Below are 19,672 nucleotides of genomic sequence, written 5' to 3' on the forward strand. Positions count from 1 at the left end.
TAGGTGAAGCTCAAAGCATTAACTTCAGGAATGATTTTGTAGGGTTTTACCGACACCAGATGCTAGATGGGGTCTCATTCGTGTATAATCCAAAATACTAACTCCTGTTCTAACCTGTCCACCAGCCACCAATGGATCGTCCATATGGGACATAAGAGCTATGGCTAATAGTAACTGGGCAAACATCACCTGGAGCCACAATTACTCTGCAGGAACTGACTTTGTGGTTAAGTATATCACCAGTAAGCATCAGATCGCGTGGGGACTCTACAGGGTGGTGACGCCATTAGAGATCCTGCCAGCTCCAACGATTACAACCTATTAGTCGGTCTTAATTACTTACTGTGTGTGGAATGATGCTCTGTGGCCGTGGGGGGGATGGGAGAGGGGAACAGGTCATGGTTGTGGCTGTTGAGTGTGCACCAGAGCTAACACTGGTGACCGACAAGTGATTCCCCCTCCTTGCATCGACTGCTGTAAGATGTTTATGAAACATAGATGAGCAAGGCTGTTCATTGAGCTGGGCTGCACATGGTCACAACCTAAAGAGCCTTAAATATATAAATATATATATATATATATATATATATATAAAAAAAAAAAATACAAAAGGGGACAAAACTTTAAGGAGAAACCAAATGATATCTACCTAAATTGGAGACCAATTTTAATCACCTTTGAAGATGAGCTTTCTTGAACCTGGAGTTGGCAGAATCATCTATGATCCCAAACCTCCTGTCGTATCAGATATCATTGTCTCTTAATATTGTAAGGCTAAGTACTTAAGTCTGGAAACTCAAAGCCAGCATCTCTGGTTTTAGTACTCGTTTAGAAAGATGTTTACGTGTTATTGGTTGGTTGGTTGGGTTTTGTTGTTTTTTTTATAGATAGGCAGTGATGACTACTGCTTATCTCTGACTTTATTTCCCAGCCATTTCAGCCCTCATATCATCTGGTACGCCAGTCTTAAATCGGCATTTAAAATAAACCAGCTAGGTGTAATTATTGACAGCAAACCACTTTTGGTCATTTACAACATTGCTTAAGAGATGACCTTGATTTCTTCTTGAAACAATTTCTAATGTGCAGCCAGTACCTGGTCTTGCTCCGTAGGCAGCTGCGCTGCGCTCAGCCTTCCCTTTTCTAACCAGTTTCCATAATTCAGGATATGCACCAGCTTTCCAAGCCCTAAATGCCAAGTATTTCAGCTCCCAACCCACCCCCTGCCAGCCTTGGTTTTCCCCATCACCAGGAAGCACAAAGCGCAGGCGATGCCCTTCCAGAGCCCACGTGCTGAGTCTGTGCTCGGGATGGGCTGCAGCAGCACCATGGGATACCCTTCCCAGGATCGGGCCAGGAAGGAGGAAATCTCCGAGATTTCAGCCCTTCCCAAACAGCCACAGCTCTCCTCCCTTTCTGGTGGCATCTGAAGCAAACGGCACGCTTTTGGCCCCAAACCCACACTTCTCCTTGCCCGCAGCACTGCTGAACTGGGAGGCGCACACCTCCAGCACCACAAATCAAAGCCCTGCTGCAGGCTTGCTTCTAATTTGATGGTTTAATGCTCAGCATTAAGCTCATCAGCCAACGATTCCCGGCACAGTGCAAAGACAAGGTCATCCTCGGATAGAGCCTGGCAGCAACCAGCCTGCGAGCATCCCTCCTTGAGCTGAAGGGTTAAACTCTCCCCCCCCAAAGCAGAATCGCGAGCAGGTTGCAACATCCAGCTCATTCAAAGCCTCCTTAAGCCACCAGCAAAACCAGTGCACAGGTACCACTCCTGAAAGCACAAGAATTGGCTCCTTTCTTGAGTCCTTAGCACCTTCATCCAGCTGAGCAGGACCAGGCAGATTTCACAGCTTTTGTGGGAAATACTCAAATATCCAGAGGCTGGGCAGATAAAGGACCTATCCAGTCTATAAAAGTAGGGAGAGATCTGAATAGCTACCAGTATTTTTTTCCAGTATGGCAAGCAGGGATGCAGCAAACCCTCCCAGCATATTCCTGCATCACTGATTTTCTTCTATTCTCAGTGAGAAATAATCACAAAGCCGTTAATAGCTCCTTGACCATCAGGCTGTATTATTTCTGCTCAGCAGCTAGGGATAGCGTAATGCATTGCCTGCAGTGTCAACACGGTAATCTCTCCGAGCCTCCTGCGGCTGGGTTTGATGTGCGGTTTCTGTTTCTCAGGTAACAAGACAGAGAAATCTATCCCTGTTAAAGCTCAGACCCCTTCCTCTGTGCAGCTGGCGAATCTGACGCCGGGAATGATGTACAAGCTGTGGGTGTTCCCCATATGGTCTAGCCCCAGTGAACACTCGTACATAACCTTTACCACCAGCTCAGGTGAGATGGGCTTCAGCCCCGCCGCGGGGTGCGTTTCCGAGGCATGTCCCATCCATCACCGCCGACAGCATTCGCGTGGTGGTGGGAGGTGGTGTGACCATGAGCGCATGGAACAACCCTCATCCACCCCCCCGGCAGCCCCTCCATCTCTGCCCTGACGAAAGAGCCACCCTCAGCATCGCCGGGAGGTCGCTCCACATTGCAGGGAGGAGGAGAGCCCCGGGAGGGGATGGGGGTCCCTTGGAAGGAAAGGGTCCTGAAGGAGGGTGGAGAGAACATTCTTACGTTGTCATGCGGCTCTGCTTGAAGCCCTGCCACTGCGTGTTTGCACTTCCACACGCGTGTTGCTACTCGTGGTGGCAGTGGTTGCTTTGGCCCTGGAGAGCGTGCACGCTGCTGGCCCCAGGTCATGACAGAGGGGCAGGAGGGGATGTACTGGTGATGGGATGCAGGCGAGGGGCAGGACTGGGATGGGGAACGTGGTGTTTGCAGAAGACCTCGGTCAGAGCTGCATGTGGCACATGCTAGGGCTTTCCATCCTCCAGGTACGTTCCCTCTGGCAACTGTGCAATTAATTGCATGAGCAATTTTCCAGGCTTAGCACCTGAGTGATTTTTACAGCTTTCTAATCATGGGCTTCCCACACTGCCCACCAAATGCCAGAGAAATACCCTGACTGACTTCTATAGGTATTGAATCAGGCTTTATGCATTTATAGAACTTCACTGTTCACATTTGATGACTTCCAGTAACTCAAACCAGCCGTTATTTCCTTTGTATTCACCTGGGGGTTTTGCCGTAGGAATCTGCGCACACCACCTGTCAAAGCGTGGGTCTAAACACTTAGCTGAAAAACCAAGGAGCAAGCAACACCGGAGCGACCCACACTGACAGATGTAGTACGTAGAGGCTGTGATTTTCAAAAATTAAAATTATTTTGCTCAGATCCAGCCATGTAATGGAAAGCTCAAGCACTTACCAGTCTCTTTGCTGGGAAATGCAAAAAAGAAAACGTAACGCAGAGCAAGGGAGTTCTGCAGGGGGAGGTGGGGAGCAGCAGCACACACAACCCCCCCGCCCCCATCTTATTTGGCGTCCAAAAATCTGGTAAGGCATAACACTGCCAAGTAATTCTCTGATGTGCTAAGATGACGCGGGGTTAGATGGCAACCGCTGGTATTTCGACATGTCTAATGCTGCCCAGCACCGAGAAATACCCAGTGAGCGCTGACCTTGGCTCTGTCCTGCCTCTGCCCCACGCTGAGGTCTGACGTGCCTCCTCCTCAGCCTGCTCCATCACCCTGCGATGTGGTCAAACTCCCGGCACAGCAGCCCACGGCACACGCCTGCCTTTGCAGAGAGCCGTGTTTTCAGAAATGATTTATTTTTCACTGGGTTTTCCCCCATCGCTCTGCCGCTGCACACGCCGGCCGGCACGGCTGCCTGGCCTCGGGAGTTTTCACAGCTTTGCTTCAGCAGGACGTGGCTCGCAGACACGCAAACTGTCTGCAGGTTTCCAGTCCCTGGGCTCCCAGCCTGCTCCTACATTGCAGGGGCTGATTCTGACCCCAGACAGTAAGAGCTTATTTTTCAACTCAGACTGTCTCCAGAACAGCTCCAGCCGCAATGTTGCACCCCCAATTTTATTTCTGCTTCTGGACCCTCCCCTGACTCAGAAATCACCACCAGCTCCACGGCCGCCACCCCATACCATGCAACGTGTCTCTCAGGATAATTATTTCCCAACGCGGACCCGCCTCTTTTCTTTTCTCGCCTGCTTTTCATGCCCTTTGGGATCTGGGGGGAGAGGGGGCAGCCCCCTGCACAACGGACAGCAAGGGGCAGGGAATCGTTAGAAAGCGGGGCTGGGGAGGGGAGGAAGCAAAATCCTTGGCTGATTGATGCTGGCAGTCTCGGCATAACTATTTTTTTGTAATTAAGGGGTTCCTACTGATATTATATCATGGAGAGTAAAGGATGGGGCCACCTCTGTCCCTGCGATAGAGGATGATTGGTGACCTGAGCCCTATCGCTGCAGGATGCACGGAGCTATCGCCATCCCTGCATGCATAAACGCTGCAGACCCATTTATTTGCTGGCTGGATACTGCTGACACAAGTGTTTGGCCCCCGCTGACAATCATATGCCATCAGGAATGCTTTTGACAAAAAAAGCACTGTTCCGGGTTTGTTGGGGGGGGGGGGTGGGTTTGTTTGTTGGGTTTTTTTGTGGGTTTTGTTTTTTTAATGTTTTGCAAATAGCTGTTCTAAAGGTTTCTTCCGTTTGAGGGTAGATAAATAAGTAGTCCACCCGCACTGTGGTTGTAGGACATCGCCCTCCAACTTTGCTTCCAACAGCTCAATAACCCAACAGAGTTCCTTCCAGTAGTAAACACCACCCTGAAACCACAAACATAGTCTAATACAAAGAGATCTTCTAAATTTAAAAAAAAAAAAAAAAAAGAAAGAAAAATTCCCCAGCCTGTACAAACACTGTTTTTGTTTGGAACCTGTCTGTTTCATGAAGCAGCTCATGCAAGGCTGGAGCCAGTGAGACTTTAGCAACCCAGCAGTCTGCCTTACAAAGAAAGAAAAACAAAATTCTGTTGGTGGAACAGGGTCAGCTTTGTTATTGGCATATAAACTACAACTGTTAGGTAATGTGTTTTCTGCCACAAGATTATCATTAATTTAAAATAAAAAAAGTCACTGCAGTTGCACTTCAAATCAATACCTGTTCGATTACACAGCTGCTTTCTGCTGTTTCCCCTTGACGTCGGCCTTACATTAAAGCAAATCAAAACATCCTCTCTGACAGCCATGTACTTAATCTTCTCTCTCTCAATGCTGCAATGACAGTCACTCGTTTATTCTAAATACAAGATTGCTGTGACTATAATTTTGTCGTCATGTGTTGCTTTTTTGGGAAGGATGGCAATTATACCTCTACTTTGGTGATAGGCAGTGCCACGATCCTACTGCAAGATCCCCTGGTGACTTGGTACTCAGACCCTTCCCTCCCTGTAAAACTCAGCCCTGACTCGTGTGGTGGCACAAACCCACCTCACAGGCGGCTCTGGCGTTTCGTACTTCAAAGACCTCCTTATTTACCCCTTAGCGCTGGTTTCTGCAGAAACCTCATCCCATCAGGACTGCCAATACAACCTTTTTCCATTTCCAAGCTGTCCAGTAAAGCTTTCTTCCCCTTTTCCTCCCCAAGCACTCAGCTAATTGAATCCCGTTCTCAGCTCCTCTTGTTATAATCTCATTCTCTCCATTATAGTAAGTGCGCGTCTTTGAGGACTATGTAGCTCAGGTTGCGTTAAAGGTAAATATTAAATCCAGCAGCATTAGAGGGAAAAGCAGCAGAAGGGAGCCACGGCACCATTAGGCAGCTTCTTCCACCCGGCTTCCCCAGGAGCTCGGTGCCTCTCCCAAACCCAGAGCATCCAGGGAGCGACGTAACTCCTGTAGCAAACGGTACCCTGTCTTGTTGTTCTCTTTTACCTGACTTTCCTCATCAGGGTTTGGCTGCAATTACCTACTGACAACGTGGCTTAGATTCCATCTTAAGGAAAGCACCTCTTCTCTTGGGTTCAGTTTTGATGGAATAAGTGCGCGCTTGCAGCCCTGAAATGGTGCGGGTTAGGAAAGTTTACCAATTCAATCCATTTTTAAAAGTTGTTGCCTCTCTTTTATGCTTTCTTTGTAAGCACCACCTTGGGTTTCGGCACATGGGCAACACAAAAAGATGCTCGTTGCACTGTGCTGCCCATCTCAGGCAAACCCCTGCTAAATCCCAGTTCCATCCCATCCAGCCCAGATCTCCCACGCTCCTGCCAGGAATACCTCTCTCTGTTTGTACTGCAGTCTGGTTAAATTTAGCCCCCCTGCTGCGCTGAAGGTTATTTTCTCCTCTGCTCTGTCTTGCTGAATACGAAGTGCATGTCAATGAGAGCCAGAAAATGGCAGCTTGTTGCTATTTATAGGACACATATTTGTCTGTCTGACCGTGTATGGGAGCTGCAAACAAGTCAGAGTACGTGAGGGAGGACACGGCCGTTAGGAGCCAGAAGGGGACCAAGGCACCTCCTTGCTTGGTATTAATCACATCGATACTCAACAGCCCTGCGAGGGTGCTGGAAGCAGTGGTACAAAGAGCTTAACCCAAGAGAAAAGAGTCAGACCACCTCTCAGCTACCTGGGACCCACTCCTTAAAGAGCTGTTCCCAGTGCTATGTCCCTCCTTGTGCGTTGGCCAAGTCTTGGTGGGCTTCCACAAGTCCCCTCTCAGCCCTGGAGACCCCCTACAGCCAGCCAAAGGCGGCAGGACCCTGGCGGTGGTGGCAGCAGAGCCACTGCCCATCGCCTCTGCGGCTTGGGCAAGGCTGCCTCGCAGGATTTGAGATTTTCCCAGCTCAGGGCTCAGCAACCCTCTGGATCTAGTGGTGCTGCTCAGCCTCACCAGCCACCAGGGACTGGATCTGCTTGGACACGTTTCTTTCAGACCTTCTTGCTTCCAGGGCAGTTTTCAGACACAGTAAAATGAAAGATCAAATCTGTTACCCAGCTTCTTTTGCCATTATTTGCAACGCACCCTTCTCACTGGTCTGTGCTAGGTTTTACTTTCTGTTGTGACCCTTCGCTGTCTGTAGCTCCTGCTAAAACGTTGAGTTGACCTACCACCACAGAAGAAAACTGAAAAAAAAGCAAAAGCCACAGATCCCTGTGCTACAGTCTCAGATAATCTGGTCAGTACACACACAGACACACAAATGCAGCGCTAATGATGATTTTTAAGCCGGTGGACTGTGTCTTACTATTCACCTGCTTTCCCTCTGTGGTCTGCCCCTTATAGCTCTTTTTGCTTTCCATTTTCCTCCCAGCTTATACCAAGAACCACGTGGACATCGCAACACAGGGCTGGTTCATCGGGCTGATGTGTGCCATAGCTCTCCTGGTCCTTATTCTCTTGATCGTCTGCTTCATCAAGAGGAGCAGAGGCGGGAAATACCCAGGTAAGAGCATTGCATGGCAATTATTTGTGTTCATGGTTTAAACATCCCCAGGCTTCTGGGGATTAATCAAATCGTATTGCTCTCAGATAGATGCTTCTGATTACAAAGGCTCTTCTTTCTCTGCAGTGGGAACGCTATTATTAGTGGGAAGCGTTTCAGTTAATTAAAGGTCAGGTGAGAGCTCTGTGCTGTGCAGACTTTTGGCTGCAGAGCTGGACACTCCTGCTGTGCGTGACCCAACCTCTACTCTGCAAATTTGCTTGTCCTTATCTAGAAAAAGATCTTTTCAGGCAAAAAATCTCATTAAATTTTTGCAAAGCAGAGATAAGTCTTAAGGAAAGTCACCAATTAATACATCCTCTCTCGCTGTCTGGAGCACCTGTGCCCTGGTGCCACCACAGCAGCCACCTTTGCAAGCCCTTTGCAAGCCCTCCCAGGTGTGGGTTGTTTTTTTTAATTTTATTTTTTTATGGAGTCAATGAAAAGCTGTACTTCACCCCGCAGGGATTTCACAAAGACAGCCTCAACGCCAGCTGCTGTGTTACTGTCTCGTAAAGCTTTTTATCTTCCCTACTGCTTTTTAACGTGAATGTTGGGGATGTGCTTGTTTACAGTACGAGACAATAAAGATGAGCATCTAAATCCCGAAGACAAGAATGTAGAAGATGGATCGTTCGACTACAGGTACGCTTCCATTGGCATGTGTGTACCCACGCGACCACGTCTCCCCATCAGCCCCACTCCCAGCCATCACAGACCTCACCGCGCTACCCTTCCACATAACCGCAGCACCGCGGTGCCACACAGCCTCTTAAATTATTTCTCCCACCTTCCTCCTCCTGCCTCCTTCTCTCTACAAGTCCTCTATCCAAGGAAACATTTCCTGCCTAAAGCCCTGGAAGAGTCACCAGGCTGCAAGGATGCTGCTGAGGTCTCCTTTCCCTGTCTCAGCCTGGGAGGATCAGTCCGGGCAGAGAGCTGGGACTTTGGCATCAGTTACCCGGGATACAGCTCTTCCCAGGTGCAGATCGACCTTAATGACACCCCTAACATTAAAAAAAAAATAAGAAGAAATTAAACACCGAAGCAGCCTGAGGGTATTTCAGGTATATCACTCTGTAGCTCAGCCTCTCTCCTACCCATAAGAGAGGATCCAGGGCAGAAATGCCCAGAGTTATGTTTGGATCAGCCCTGAAAGCATGCAGGAGTACCGATTTGGGGGTCTGCCTGCAGTCCAGTCCAGGCTTTTCCATAAGGTCCCCCAGCCAACCCTACAGAACAGCCTCTGCGGGCTGCAGCACAGCCTAGCAGCGGTTCTGCTAAAACCCCTCTGAGTTCCCCCCACCTCCGCTCAGCTGCTTTCACGCAACACGGCATCCTTTGAAGAGCAGCCGCACCCATTTTTACCCCAGGAAAACTCCCAGGATGTTTCAGAAAGGGGCAAGCAGTTCTCCCAAGCCTGCTCAGGTGCAATGCGGCATTCACAGCCCCAAGGAGCAGGAGCAGGTAACAGCATCAGGTCTCACTGGGTTGCCTACACTCGACAGATGATGAGGTTGTATGACAGCATACCCAGCCTGCCCTCTGAGTGCCTACAGTGGGCTTTGCTTTCCTTAAAAGAATTAAAACGCACCTTTCCATCTGAGCTGGATCCAAAGGCCAATTAGGCCAGCAGGAATTTTTTCTCCTGACTTCAGAACAGGGGTTAATTAAACCCCGTGTCATTATCAATACTCCTAATGTTACAAACTGAAGTAGCAAGGACAGGAAGAATTTATTTATGATTCAGTAAGGGATGTAATAAGACACACGTGTTCCGCTGAAGACTTTAGAGGAAGCAAAATTAATATATCCGCCTGCACACAATACGTAAGTGGAAGCAGAACAACTGCAGCCCTCAATACAACCACATTTATATTGTTAGTAGCACGGTAACTCCATTTCAATAGCAACTCTCTTTCTCTAAAGGATGTCATAAGCCCCAAGCTCCCCAGTTTTCTGATGGCACGATACAGAATACAAATACACCCCAGCAGGGACCAGAACGAGCGGCGCGTTGTAGGAAAAGGTGGCAATTCTATATTGCCCTAAACACCACCCAGGGACACCTCTGGGTATTCACTTCTAGTGGTAGTAAGCCACGCCGGGGCAGTTACATTAAGCCCACATACAACCCACAGTCTGGGGATGTTCCCTGTGGATTCCTGGCCGAGACATAGTGAACAGCAGAAATAAATCAGCTCAGCCTGGCCCTGCTACAGGCTTTGCCCCAGATCTAACGCATCTCTCCCCAGGCACGATTTTATGAGTGCAGGCAGCGCTCCCTGCCCAGGTACGAGCCATACCTGTAACCGCTTACTGCACAACTAGTGTCCAGACTTTGACCAAAACTAGTCCCCTTAATGCTCTGAGTCATGATAGGGATCCTCTTGGTTCCCGAATCTGTGGGATGGTGTAAACACCATCTCTCAAGCCTGACACACCTCATCACCGAGGAGCTACCCGCACACAACCCCACAGGCTCAGCTCCATCGCCTGGATCTCAGGCAAGGTCTCCACAGCCGAGCTTCTGGCAGTACGCACCCATTTCAGAGATCTGCTTCTCAAGAGTCCGCTGAGGTGGTTGCAGTCACCCCCCATTGCTCTAAGGCAACTGCATTTGCCAGGACCACTTGCCTTGCACAAAAGGAAAACCAGGCTCTTGGCATGGCTGGCAGCATTGCAACAGGCAGCAATGCTGCATTTACTGCCCAAGCACCATCCAAGGGGCATTGCCTTCCAGGCAATGGGAAGGAATGGGGTAAATCCTTCATCCTCCTCCACAGCAGCTTCTGCTTAGCTGAAGCTCGACTTTTTATTGACAGCCCCATTCCCAAAAGTTTGCAAGCTAAAGGCAGAAGTCAGTAGAAGGGCAACAACCAAGCTCCAAGATGCTCCCACATTTTCAATCACGCTGTCCCACAGACCAGATGGGGGGGAAAAATCCTATCAGACAAGAACAACAACAACAGAAAAAAAAAAACCCAACAACCCATAAACTTTGCCCTCTCTTCTCAGGAACACCAGGTTTCCTGGAAGAAGTAATAGGAGGCTTCCCTCAAGGAGGCAGAAAGGAAGGTGAACCTGAAGGATTGATATGAAACGCTGTTGGCTGATTAAGATTCAAAATGATTGTGATGTTAGGCTCAAGGAGGGTAGCAATTAGTATTTCAAGCAAGGACAGGAATTGAGCTGATGTGAGCTCTTCATTGGTTTCCCTCCCCACCTCCACATAGCATGTCTGATATGCTCTCATCATATCTCACGTCCTTAATGCCCTGTGCATGCAACTTTCAAATCTCTGCAGCCTGTAATTAAGAGATACTGTCACATCTTTCTGTTGCACTAACAGAATAATGGTTTTCCTGAGCAGAGGCTAAGCTGAGAAGCTTATTTTCAAAGCAGGAGACCCATTATCCTTGGACAATGTTCTGTGCCAGTGACTGTGCCTCATTATACCAAATGTTTAAGCTGCACGTGGGGGAGTCAGCTGGAAACCCTGGCCACTGGGAAGGGAAAGTTGAGAGGTTTTAGCTTCTGGGCTCCAGTTGGGATTCAGGATAGTGTCCTGTGGCACAGGTTACACACTGCAGGCAGCACCAGCTTGCCCCATCTCAGCAGACACCAAGACAGGAGGATGCAGAGTCCTCTGAGTCTGGCGTGGGGAGGTCTGGCGAAGCAGCCGGGGGAGGTGTAGGCTTGTCAGCAGGTAACACGGTGCCAGTGCATGACTCTATCATGGAAACCCAGCAGAAGGCTGGCGGGGAAACCCAGCGACCCATTCCCTCGGCCCTCGCCCTCTTGCATGTCGGTTACCAGCAGCGACTGCTGTTCCCTACAGCTGCTCGCTGATGGACTTCAGCCACCAGCGCTGTGCCACCAGCGCTGTGCCACCAGCCCACCGCCCACCTGCATGACCCGCTCTGCCCTGCCTGAGCTTTTCCAGCTCTGAACAATGACACTGGCTCCATTTGGTATAATGAGGCAATTAGCTCCATGAGGAATGCAGACGTTTCTTTTTGGTTTTTAGCACTGCCCCTGTAAATGCAGACCTCATCATATCTCTCTCTGATCAGGCTCTTTCTGCTTCTCTCTGTTTTATTCCCATTCTTTCTTCTCCTTTTCACCTGGTCTATCCACATGGACCATGAAGGTCTCTTGAAAGGTAGGACCACGTGCTGCCAGAAGTCCGGCACATTTAGCTTTTTTTTTTTCTTTTATTTTTTTTTCCTTCCTTCTAGCTATTTATTTCTTTATAGCTGAAACTATACCTTCCCCTCCCTATTCCCACGTACCTGCCTCCACCTAACACATTAAACAAGGTCCCTCTAACTCCTGCTGGCATCGGGGGTACCCCCACATTCAGCGAGTTGCAACTTGCTTGGAAAAGCTCTGGAGGCTGGGGGTACCCCCGAGCACCAGCCAGGCCCCCCCAGCCCCACGCTCGAGCAGCTGATCCCACCTGGTGTAGTGGGACCGGCCAAGGGTTGGACCTGGGGACGATGCCCTCGGTGCATTCAGCGCCCTGATGCCGAACACCTAGGGGATGGTGGCAAGGGACACGAGCAAAAAAACCTCTAGCTCCTAAGCAATCTGCCCACTCTTTGTCTCAGTCCTGAAAATCCTCCCCCCTGGCCAAGCCTCCCCCTCTTCTCAATGATTTATGCAACTCAGAACAACATTTCCCCCACTGTTTTCATCTGGGTGCTCTGGTTCTCTAATGCTCACATCAGCAAAGCCCATAGAAATCCATTTTAACAGGGTTATGTTGCATCAAGATGCTGATGAGTATCTGCTTCGCTCTCCTAATGCACTAACAGGATAAATAGTACTGGAGAGAGGTAAAACCAGGGGGCAGGTTCGGGAAGCGCATTGCCGGGGTGTTTGGTGATGCAAACCCCCCGTTAGGGAAAATCTGGGTCTAGATTCAGCTTTAACTGAACCCCAAACTTTGGGAAAGGATATTGCAAATAAAGGGATCTGGGGTTTGCCACTCTCTACTCGGCATTTACTGGGCTTTCTAACTGCCAGTCCTGCTTGCAGACCGAATTCTCTTCCTCCTCCCCCCAGAAAGCAGCCTCTTTCAAAGCTAACAAGTTGTTTTTTATTGTGATGCCAAGTTAACAGGCCTCAAATATTGGTTTTGTATCATTGCTTAATTCACAAAGTGCTGATATAATGAAATACATTGGAAAGCTGCGTGTTGTACCGTGGGATACCAAATTCCTCTCCCACTGTAGAGAGCTGATGCTGGTAATTAAATGGCACGAGGGACATTTAATGCCTTCCCCAGCTGAAGAGCATTTTGCTCCCTGCCCCGAGCAAAGTGCTTCTTGTGCCTTTGCGGGATGCAAACACCTTCGTGTGGACACCGACTAGCAAAGGATGCGATCCAAGCCCGGTACTTCACTGAGTTTAAGAGAAATTAAGGAACAGAGTAGGGTGCCATGCTGGGGGGTGCGGGGAGTCTGGTGAGTCCTGAGCTAAACCAACAACAATAAAAAGCGAGGAATGGAGGTGGGAGGACAAATGTTTAAGATACATATGCTATACCTTTAGGAATATTACAGAATTTGCATGCTGCACATAAGATCAAACATGGGCTAAGGACTAGGTGATATGAAAATTATTTTTTATATACAGCACTCTCATCCTCCATGCAACGTTATCTATATTTATGACATACCAGCCTTTGCCCTCCAGAGAAAACAGCTTTTCCCTTTTTTTTATTTTTATTAAAAGGGTTTCTTTAAAGGGTTGGGTTTTTTTCCTGTGGGTCAGACTATTTATTTTTCAGTGACCTGGCTTAATTTTTCTAGTGAAAAAGAGAAAAGGATTAAGAACTGAGCAAACAACAAGCTCAGATGCTCAGAAATAAGCTTGGAAAGGTAAATTCCCATGAGTTTTGGTAACTGCACAGAACTTGGCATCCTACACATGCCCCCTTGCAGTGCTTTGAGAGCCCTCCCCATTGCATGTAGCTATCTAAACACCCGAGTGTGGCTTTTTGCAAGGAAATCTGGAAACAAACCTCACTAAACCAGGTTACATACCAAGGTTGGCTAAACTGCTAAGAGAAAGTAAAGAATATAAGCCAATGCAAGGAAAGGATATTTATAATGTACATCCAGTTGGACCGATCTAAGCATCGTCTGTAATATAGCTTTAAAAAAAAATAATAATTGCTTTCTAAAAAGAAAAAGCACGAAGGCTGGGCTTGCAGAAATACCCACCACAGCACCAAGTGCAGAGGCAGCTGTGGACCTCCCATGCGGAGGCTGCCTCCCCACCTTCAAGGTACGTGCCAGACGCACCACGACTTGCCGTCTGCCGTCAGAGCACCCCGCGTTTGAGGTCTCTGGTCAGTCTATTTGCACGCTGGATTTATTTTTGAATATCCAGACCTTGGGTGAAGGTTGTATGCCTCATTTCTCAACCCTTACTGTGTCTGTCTGTCTTCTGCTACCCAGCGATGAAGACAACAAACCCCTGCCAAACAGCCAGACTTCCTTGGACGGCACGATAAAGCAGCAGGAGAGTGACGATAGCTTGGTGGACTATGGAGAGGGGGGTGAAGGGCAGTTTAACGAGGATGGCTCCTTTATTGGCCAGTACACGGTGAAGAAGGACAAAGAGGAGACCGAAGGCAACGAGAGCTCGGAAGCCACCTCCCCCGTCAATGCTATCTACTCCTTGGCATAGCGCAATGCACTGAAACCACAAACAGCCTGCGGTGTTTGTAGTGGATGGGGGTTTAACAACAGCCGCCGCCGCCACTACCTCCAACAGAAACGTGTGAATGAAACCAACCAACAGCGACACACACACACACACACACAAAAAAAAAAAAAAAAAAAAGGAAAAAGGAAAAAAAGAAAAAAAAATATCCAAGCAAACAGGCAGACCAGGTGGTTGCCAATGCCATCTTATCCTTAGCAAACAAGCGAACGGCAAGGACTCCCAGGGCGCGGATGGGTTGTAGCTGTAGCTGGAAGCTGGCTGAGCCAGAGGGTCTGGAGGAGGAGTGGGATGCTCGAGCTGCACCCCAGCTTCAGGGCTGGCCCCGGCATCCAGAGCCAGCCCGGCAGGGGCCACGCCGTGGGCTCGGCCACCCAGGCTCCCCGAGGCCCTTTCTGCTCTTTTGGGAGGAAGCTAATGATTCTTCTTTTTAATCTTTACAGGAAGGTTCCAGATAAGGGGGGGTGGGCAGTTTGGGGAGGGAAGAGGGGTGAGCAGGGCCTGGGCAGAGCAGCGTGCAAGGAGGAAAGTGGTGGATCTTTGGGTAGCGACACCACAGCACTGTATTCCCGAGCTGTCCATCCTCATGGCAGCACCTTGCCCACGGCCTCTCCCAAAGCAGTCAGCACCGCAACCTCCTTCCCGACAGATCAAGCAGCACCTATGCAGGGAAGAGCAGGTCCCCATCACCTCCCTTGGCACCATAACTTGCACCGGTGCTGAGGCTCCGCCGTCCATCCCCCTTGCAAAACCCATGAGGAGGTCACCCACCACCCCCACGGGGCTCTGGAGCATCCTCAGAGGACAAGAGGTTGCAAAAGAGCTTGTGGGATTTGTGGAAGGACAGTCAGGTGCCGCTCACCCTCCGAGCCCAGGATAACAGCATCGCTTGCCTGGGTAATGGCAGGCAAACCATGTTGGTTTAGTCTCTGCTTTGTAAGAATGTGGGGGGAAACAGCCCCCAGACCATGACTGCTTTCTTTTAAAGGCAACTCCGTAAGTCTTATGTAGCAAAGAGGGAGTGGAAGCAGGACCGGTACTAATATAGGATGAGGGGACCAGAAATCACTTATTTTAAATAAAAATTAAAATAAATCAAAGCCACCCGGTCAGGATGAGAAGCACCCCAGGGGATCAGGTGGAGGATCCCTCGCTATCGCCCTGCACCGCAGCTCCCGATCAGCAGCTGGAAGGTTCAGGGATGTGTGTCCCTCAGGAGACAGGGAAGGCACACGGCAGGACCTGAGGTCCACACCTTCCCCAGGCACCGGGGATGAGCCAGATCGACAGCGTTTTCCACTAAACTCCCCTCCTCATTTCTGACAGTGGCCTTTCCCCCCTCCATCAATCACCCTCAGCCAGACCCTTCCACAAGCAGCACCTGCACCCTGGGACCCCCCTCCTCTGTCTTATTTACATATCAAGACAACCCACGATTTAAGTTAACCCGTTAACACACTGTAACAACAACGCATCTCGGATAGGAGTGCTCCTTCACATGCCTTACACAGCTGCAAACTTCCCGTGAAGTTTAACAAACTGATACTATCCCCCCACCGCTTACGCGCCCCTAACGCGATCGTCTTCGATCCGCCAGACCAGTAGGAGTAGGATGCCTGGGCAGCTCTCCCAGCTGAGACAGCATGGAGCATCGTAGAAGGTAGAGTTTGATAACAGACCGTACTTAGTGGCCAACGCCGTGTTTATTCTCCCACTTCCTGCACTTTTGAAACCAAAGGTACCTTCGCTGAGAGAGATGGGATTTCTTCAGACCGTTTCACAGACGGCAAACGACGTTAGGATGGATTTTTCTTTCATTTCTTTTTCTAAGGAGGATGGTTTTGTTCAGCATAATGGATTAAATGCAATAGGACTAATGCAATTATTCTTTTAGCTTTCAAGCTGGTTTGCTATGAAGACATATCGCTAACACGAATACTTCTACTAATACGGATTGTCGAGATGGACTTTGCCACATTCTTTAAGCTGCTAATGGCACAACTATCCTGCGCTTCGGGGCAGAGCCCGGACCCGGTCAGCACCTGCTGCTGGATCACACAAAGAAAACAGGAGAGAGCTGGATGCACACCAAACGGCGAAGGAGTGACACGCACCGCGTGAGCAGAGGAGGGTTTTGGCTGGTGTTAACATACAGAGCCCCCTCCTAAAGCGAGGGGAGCGCCTGCCACCCCAGGGCAGGCAGCACAGGGATGTCCCTTCTCCACTGCACAGGAACCCACCTGCCAGGGTCCTCCATCCACATCATCTTACACAGCAGGAGCCACACATCTTGCTCTGGTACCATCAGCTTAAATGCGTTCATACACCAAGCCTATTTCTACCGCTGCCGCTCGCCACTGATCCAGTTTAAGGAGAGCATCTCCCAGCCCGTTCCCAGGACACGCAGCAGTTGCATTGGGTTTTTAAGCAAACACACCAGGCCAAATGTAACGCAGCCCTCGGTCACGGGGTAATCGCTTCCCAAGCCTACGGCTGTCCTTACAACGCTGAGTTTGCCCAACTCCTTGCCCAAGCGCTGGTGGAAAGGAGACCAAGAAACTACAGCCTCCACTGTGGAAAAGCCTCTGCTGCCAGAGCTGGGCACCTTCACTCACACCCAGCACACCAGACCCTCACTGCTTTGTGGACCAACCGCTAACAGGGACCACGAGACCCTCGGCTACCACGCAACCCCTCCAAACCTCAAGCAAGTGGGTCAGGCGTTACTGGAAGCAGGGCGGTCCCTGCCATGTATCTGTATCACGTGCCATTTGTATTAAAGCCTGTATTTCTGTCTTGTCATTAACCACCATTTCACTGAGCAAACATCTTAGCATCCGTTTGGAAACAGAGAAGTGTTTCACCCCATAGCTGTGCCCCATGGTGTGCCTTGGCTATCAGGGAGGGAAGCAGCTGGGCTCAGGCCAGCCAGTCCTCCTCTTGCCCCAGAAAAGTCTTGCAAAACATTGGAGTCCTACCGCCACGTTACTTGAAGTAACCAGAAAAGAAAGGAGACATCTGCCGAGAGCCTGGCAGACAAACGGCTCGGTGTAAGTTACGTGTAGCCTTGTATTAGCTGGGTGTCAATACTACTCAAAAAATTGTAAGGCGTAGTACAAATTTGCCTCAAATTTCTTTGAGGCTTCCCCTAGAGCTTTGGAGCCCAAAGAAAATTCTCACCACATTCAAAACTCACCCTGAGCTTAACAGTTTTTACTCCCGTTAATGAAGAGCCAGTAGCCGTTTGCATGTGCAGTTCCCGTGTCGCGGGGAGCGAAGCCCTCCCTTGCTCTGAGCACCAAAACCACCGCAGCCCCCCAGGAACAGCCAGGGCCAGGCTGCACCCACTCGGGCATCACTGCGCGAGCGCCCTTTGAGCACCAGGAGATGGATGGAGACCCTGCACGAGGACCGGTGGTGCCGAGGGGGTCTTGCCCACCTGCCTCTGCCTGTTCGGGTGCGTGCTGTGCCAGCGATCGTGTCTGCCTGTCGCCAGTGTCACCCCACAGGGGCAGCTTTGCTTCTTCATCCCCAGCTGTCCCTCTCCGGAGGGGATGGGCCAGTCACCTTGTCTCCTGCCACCTATAGCGTAGCCCCCAGGATTAGCAGAGATGCTTGGGAGAACCGTCTGTCAGCCCCTCCTAAGGGGTCGGTCCCCATCGCAGGGGTGACCGTCCCCAGCACAAGGGTGACCATCCCTCCCTGGCATCTGCACAGCCTCTCTGGAACAGGGCACACTTTCACCTTTTCTTTTCCAGAAGATATATCTTCACAAAGAATTTAAATTAGGGGCCAACAATAAATTAATAAATCAATAAATAAATAAGGAGAGAGAGAGAGACGAGCCAAACCCCAAATCACGTGCTGTCTGAAAGCAGGGAAAAAGCAGTTTGGGTCCAACTCTCAACTTGCAAATTTGAGCCTGTTTCCAAAACGGTCTGAGCCAAACCCTCGTCCATGGTCTGGAGACGGAGCCAGACTCTGCTGGCCGCACCTGAGCGCAGGACACAGCCTGCCCCTCTCCCACACGCAGCCCTTTGCTACTCGGAGCCCTGCGTGTGTGCAGCACCTGATACGAACCAAGTGCAAGCATGGGATACGAGAGGACACGCTGTGTTTACACAATCTTGAGGCTGCTGCTATTCTCCCCGAAGTGATGTTGCAGTAAGAGCCAGAAAAGCAGCAGGAAAAAAATTGAGTTTTGGTATAAGCCCTGAAATCCTGCTCATAGAAACCCCAACCGTCTGTCCCGTCTGGACACCAGGTCGCGACACCCCCTGCCAGCATTGCCTTCTCGCAGATGACAGACCCCAAGTCCGTGTGTAACAAGTCACTCCTGACCCGAGACATCGCCCTGGCACCGAGGGGCCGCAGCTCCTGCTGCCATCACACCGGAGGAGCAGGATGGGGGCGAGGGCAGAGCCGCGCAGCATCGTCCATCGCCGGAGCCGTGCCTTACCTGGCATGCAGCGCTCACTCCATCTGTACCACCAGCTGTCCTGGCAGGTCCCCACGCCTCTCCTCGGTGCACAGGTCCCAGCAGAGCTGCGAATTCAACCTGCAATGTAACGTCCATGTACCAGGCTTAATTGTGTACTAGCAGCCAACGATTTCAGTTAAGCAATAAACAAACCTTGTAAAAAAAAAAAAACAAAAAAAACAAAAAACCACAACAACAGGAAAAAAAACCCAACCACGTTCTATTTCTTGCACTAAGACCAGTTTTATTAACAAGAATAACGATGCTTTTCTGGTCCTAAGAAAATAACCCACCGCATCAGTAGCTCACCCTTGCCCAGCAGTGCCCACCTCTCCATGTCCTTCCCGAGTGGGCATCGGGCTTTGGTTGTCAAAAGCAGTCTAAACCCTGTGTCAAACCCACAAAACAGACTCCATCCTTCACAGTACGGAGTTTTAAATGTTCGTTCCTCCCGCTCACATCGGAAAGAAAGTATTGTACCATTTTGTTTTTCTTTAATTTGTAAATATATCGCAATCCATCCATCCTCTCTGTAAAACCTGCTGGTTGTTCTAAAGTATTCTATGTATTTATTTGCCTTTTTTTTAAAGCAAAAAACAACACCTTTGCGATAACCCACTTGTTCCAATGAGAAATGTATAGCTGAAGCTGTAAAATTAACAGTTTACAGCGAGAAGATTTATGGACTACAGAAAAAAATGTTTAATATAAGGACTTATAAAGCGACTGCATGAGAGATGAAAGAAGGCCAAAATACTCAGATATCATTTTTTTGAATCACTGTAAAAAGAAAAGACTGGATTTTTTTGTATAGAGAACACTAAACATATAATAAAACATTGTTCAAAACTCACACTAAGCCTGCAATTAATTTCCGTTGGCTTTCCAAAGGTAAAAGCGCAGCCACTGCACACCCCCCAAACCAGCACTGGGTGAGCGCTCGCCAAACGCAGCCCTTCACCTGCAAAACCGTGCGGGTCCCCAGCATCCCCCCGCTTCACAGCCCGCCCCAGGAGGGGAAGCTGCTCCATAGGCTGCTCCCCCAAAAC

General features: G+C 49.7%; 1 protein-coding gene across 20 annotated transcripts in view; it reads left to right on the forward strand.

Moving 5' to 3' along the window:
• The window catches only part of NFASC (neurofascin), a 97,134-nt gene extending 77,765 nt beyond the window's left edge, over positions 1 to 19,369 (forward strand). For 11 of the 20 annotated variants that reach the window (XM_055819811.1, XM_055819814.1, XM_055819816.1 and 8 more), the window contains 3 exons: positions 7,235 to 7,366; positions 7,981 to 8,050; positions 13,876 to 19,369. In XM_055819811.1, the coding sequence (XP_055675786.1) occupies positions 7,235 to 7,366; positions 7,981 to 8,050; positions 13,876 to 14,107 (434 nt within the window). In that variant the 3' untranslated portion in view covers positions 14,108 to 19,369. Of the gene's footprint in view, positions 1 to 125; positions 243 to 2,193; positions 2,350 to 7,234; positions 7,367 to 7,980; positions 8,051 to 13,875 lie in introns of all 20 variants that reach the window. The other 9 variants (XM_055819808.1, XM_055819805.1, XM_055819809.1 and 6 more) reach the window with 1 other exon arrangement.
• Positions 19,370 to 19,672: the final 303 nt, after the last annotated feature.

The sequence above is a fragment of the Falco peregrinus genome, chromosome 16, assembly GCF_023634155.1.
Source record: "Falco peregrinus isolate bFalPer1 chromosome 16, bFalPer1.pri, whole genome shotgun sequence".
Taxonomy (NCBI): domain Eukaryota; kingdom Metazoa; phylum Chordata; class Aves; order Falconiformes; family Falconidae; genus Falco; species Falco peregrinus.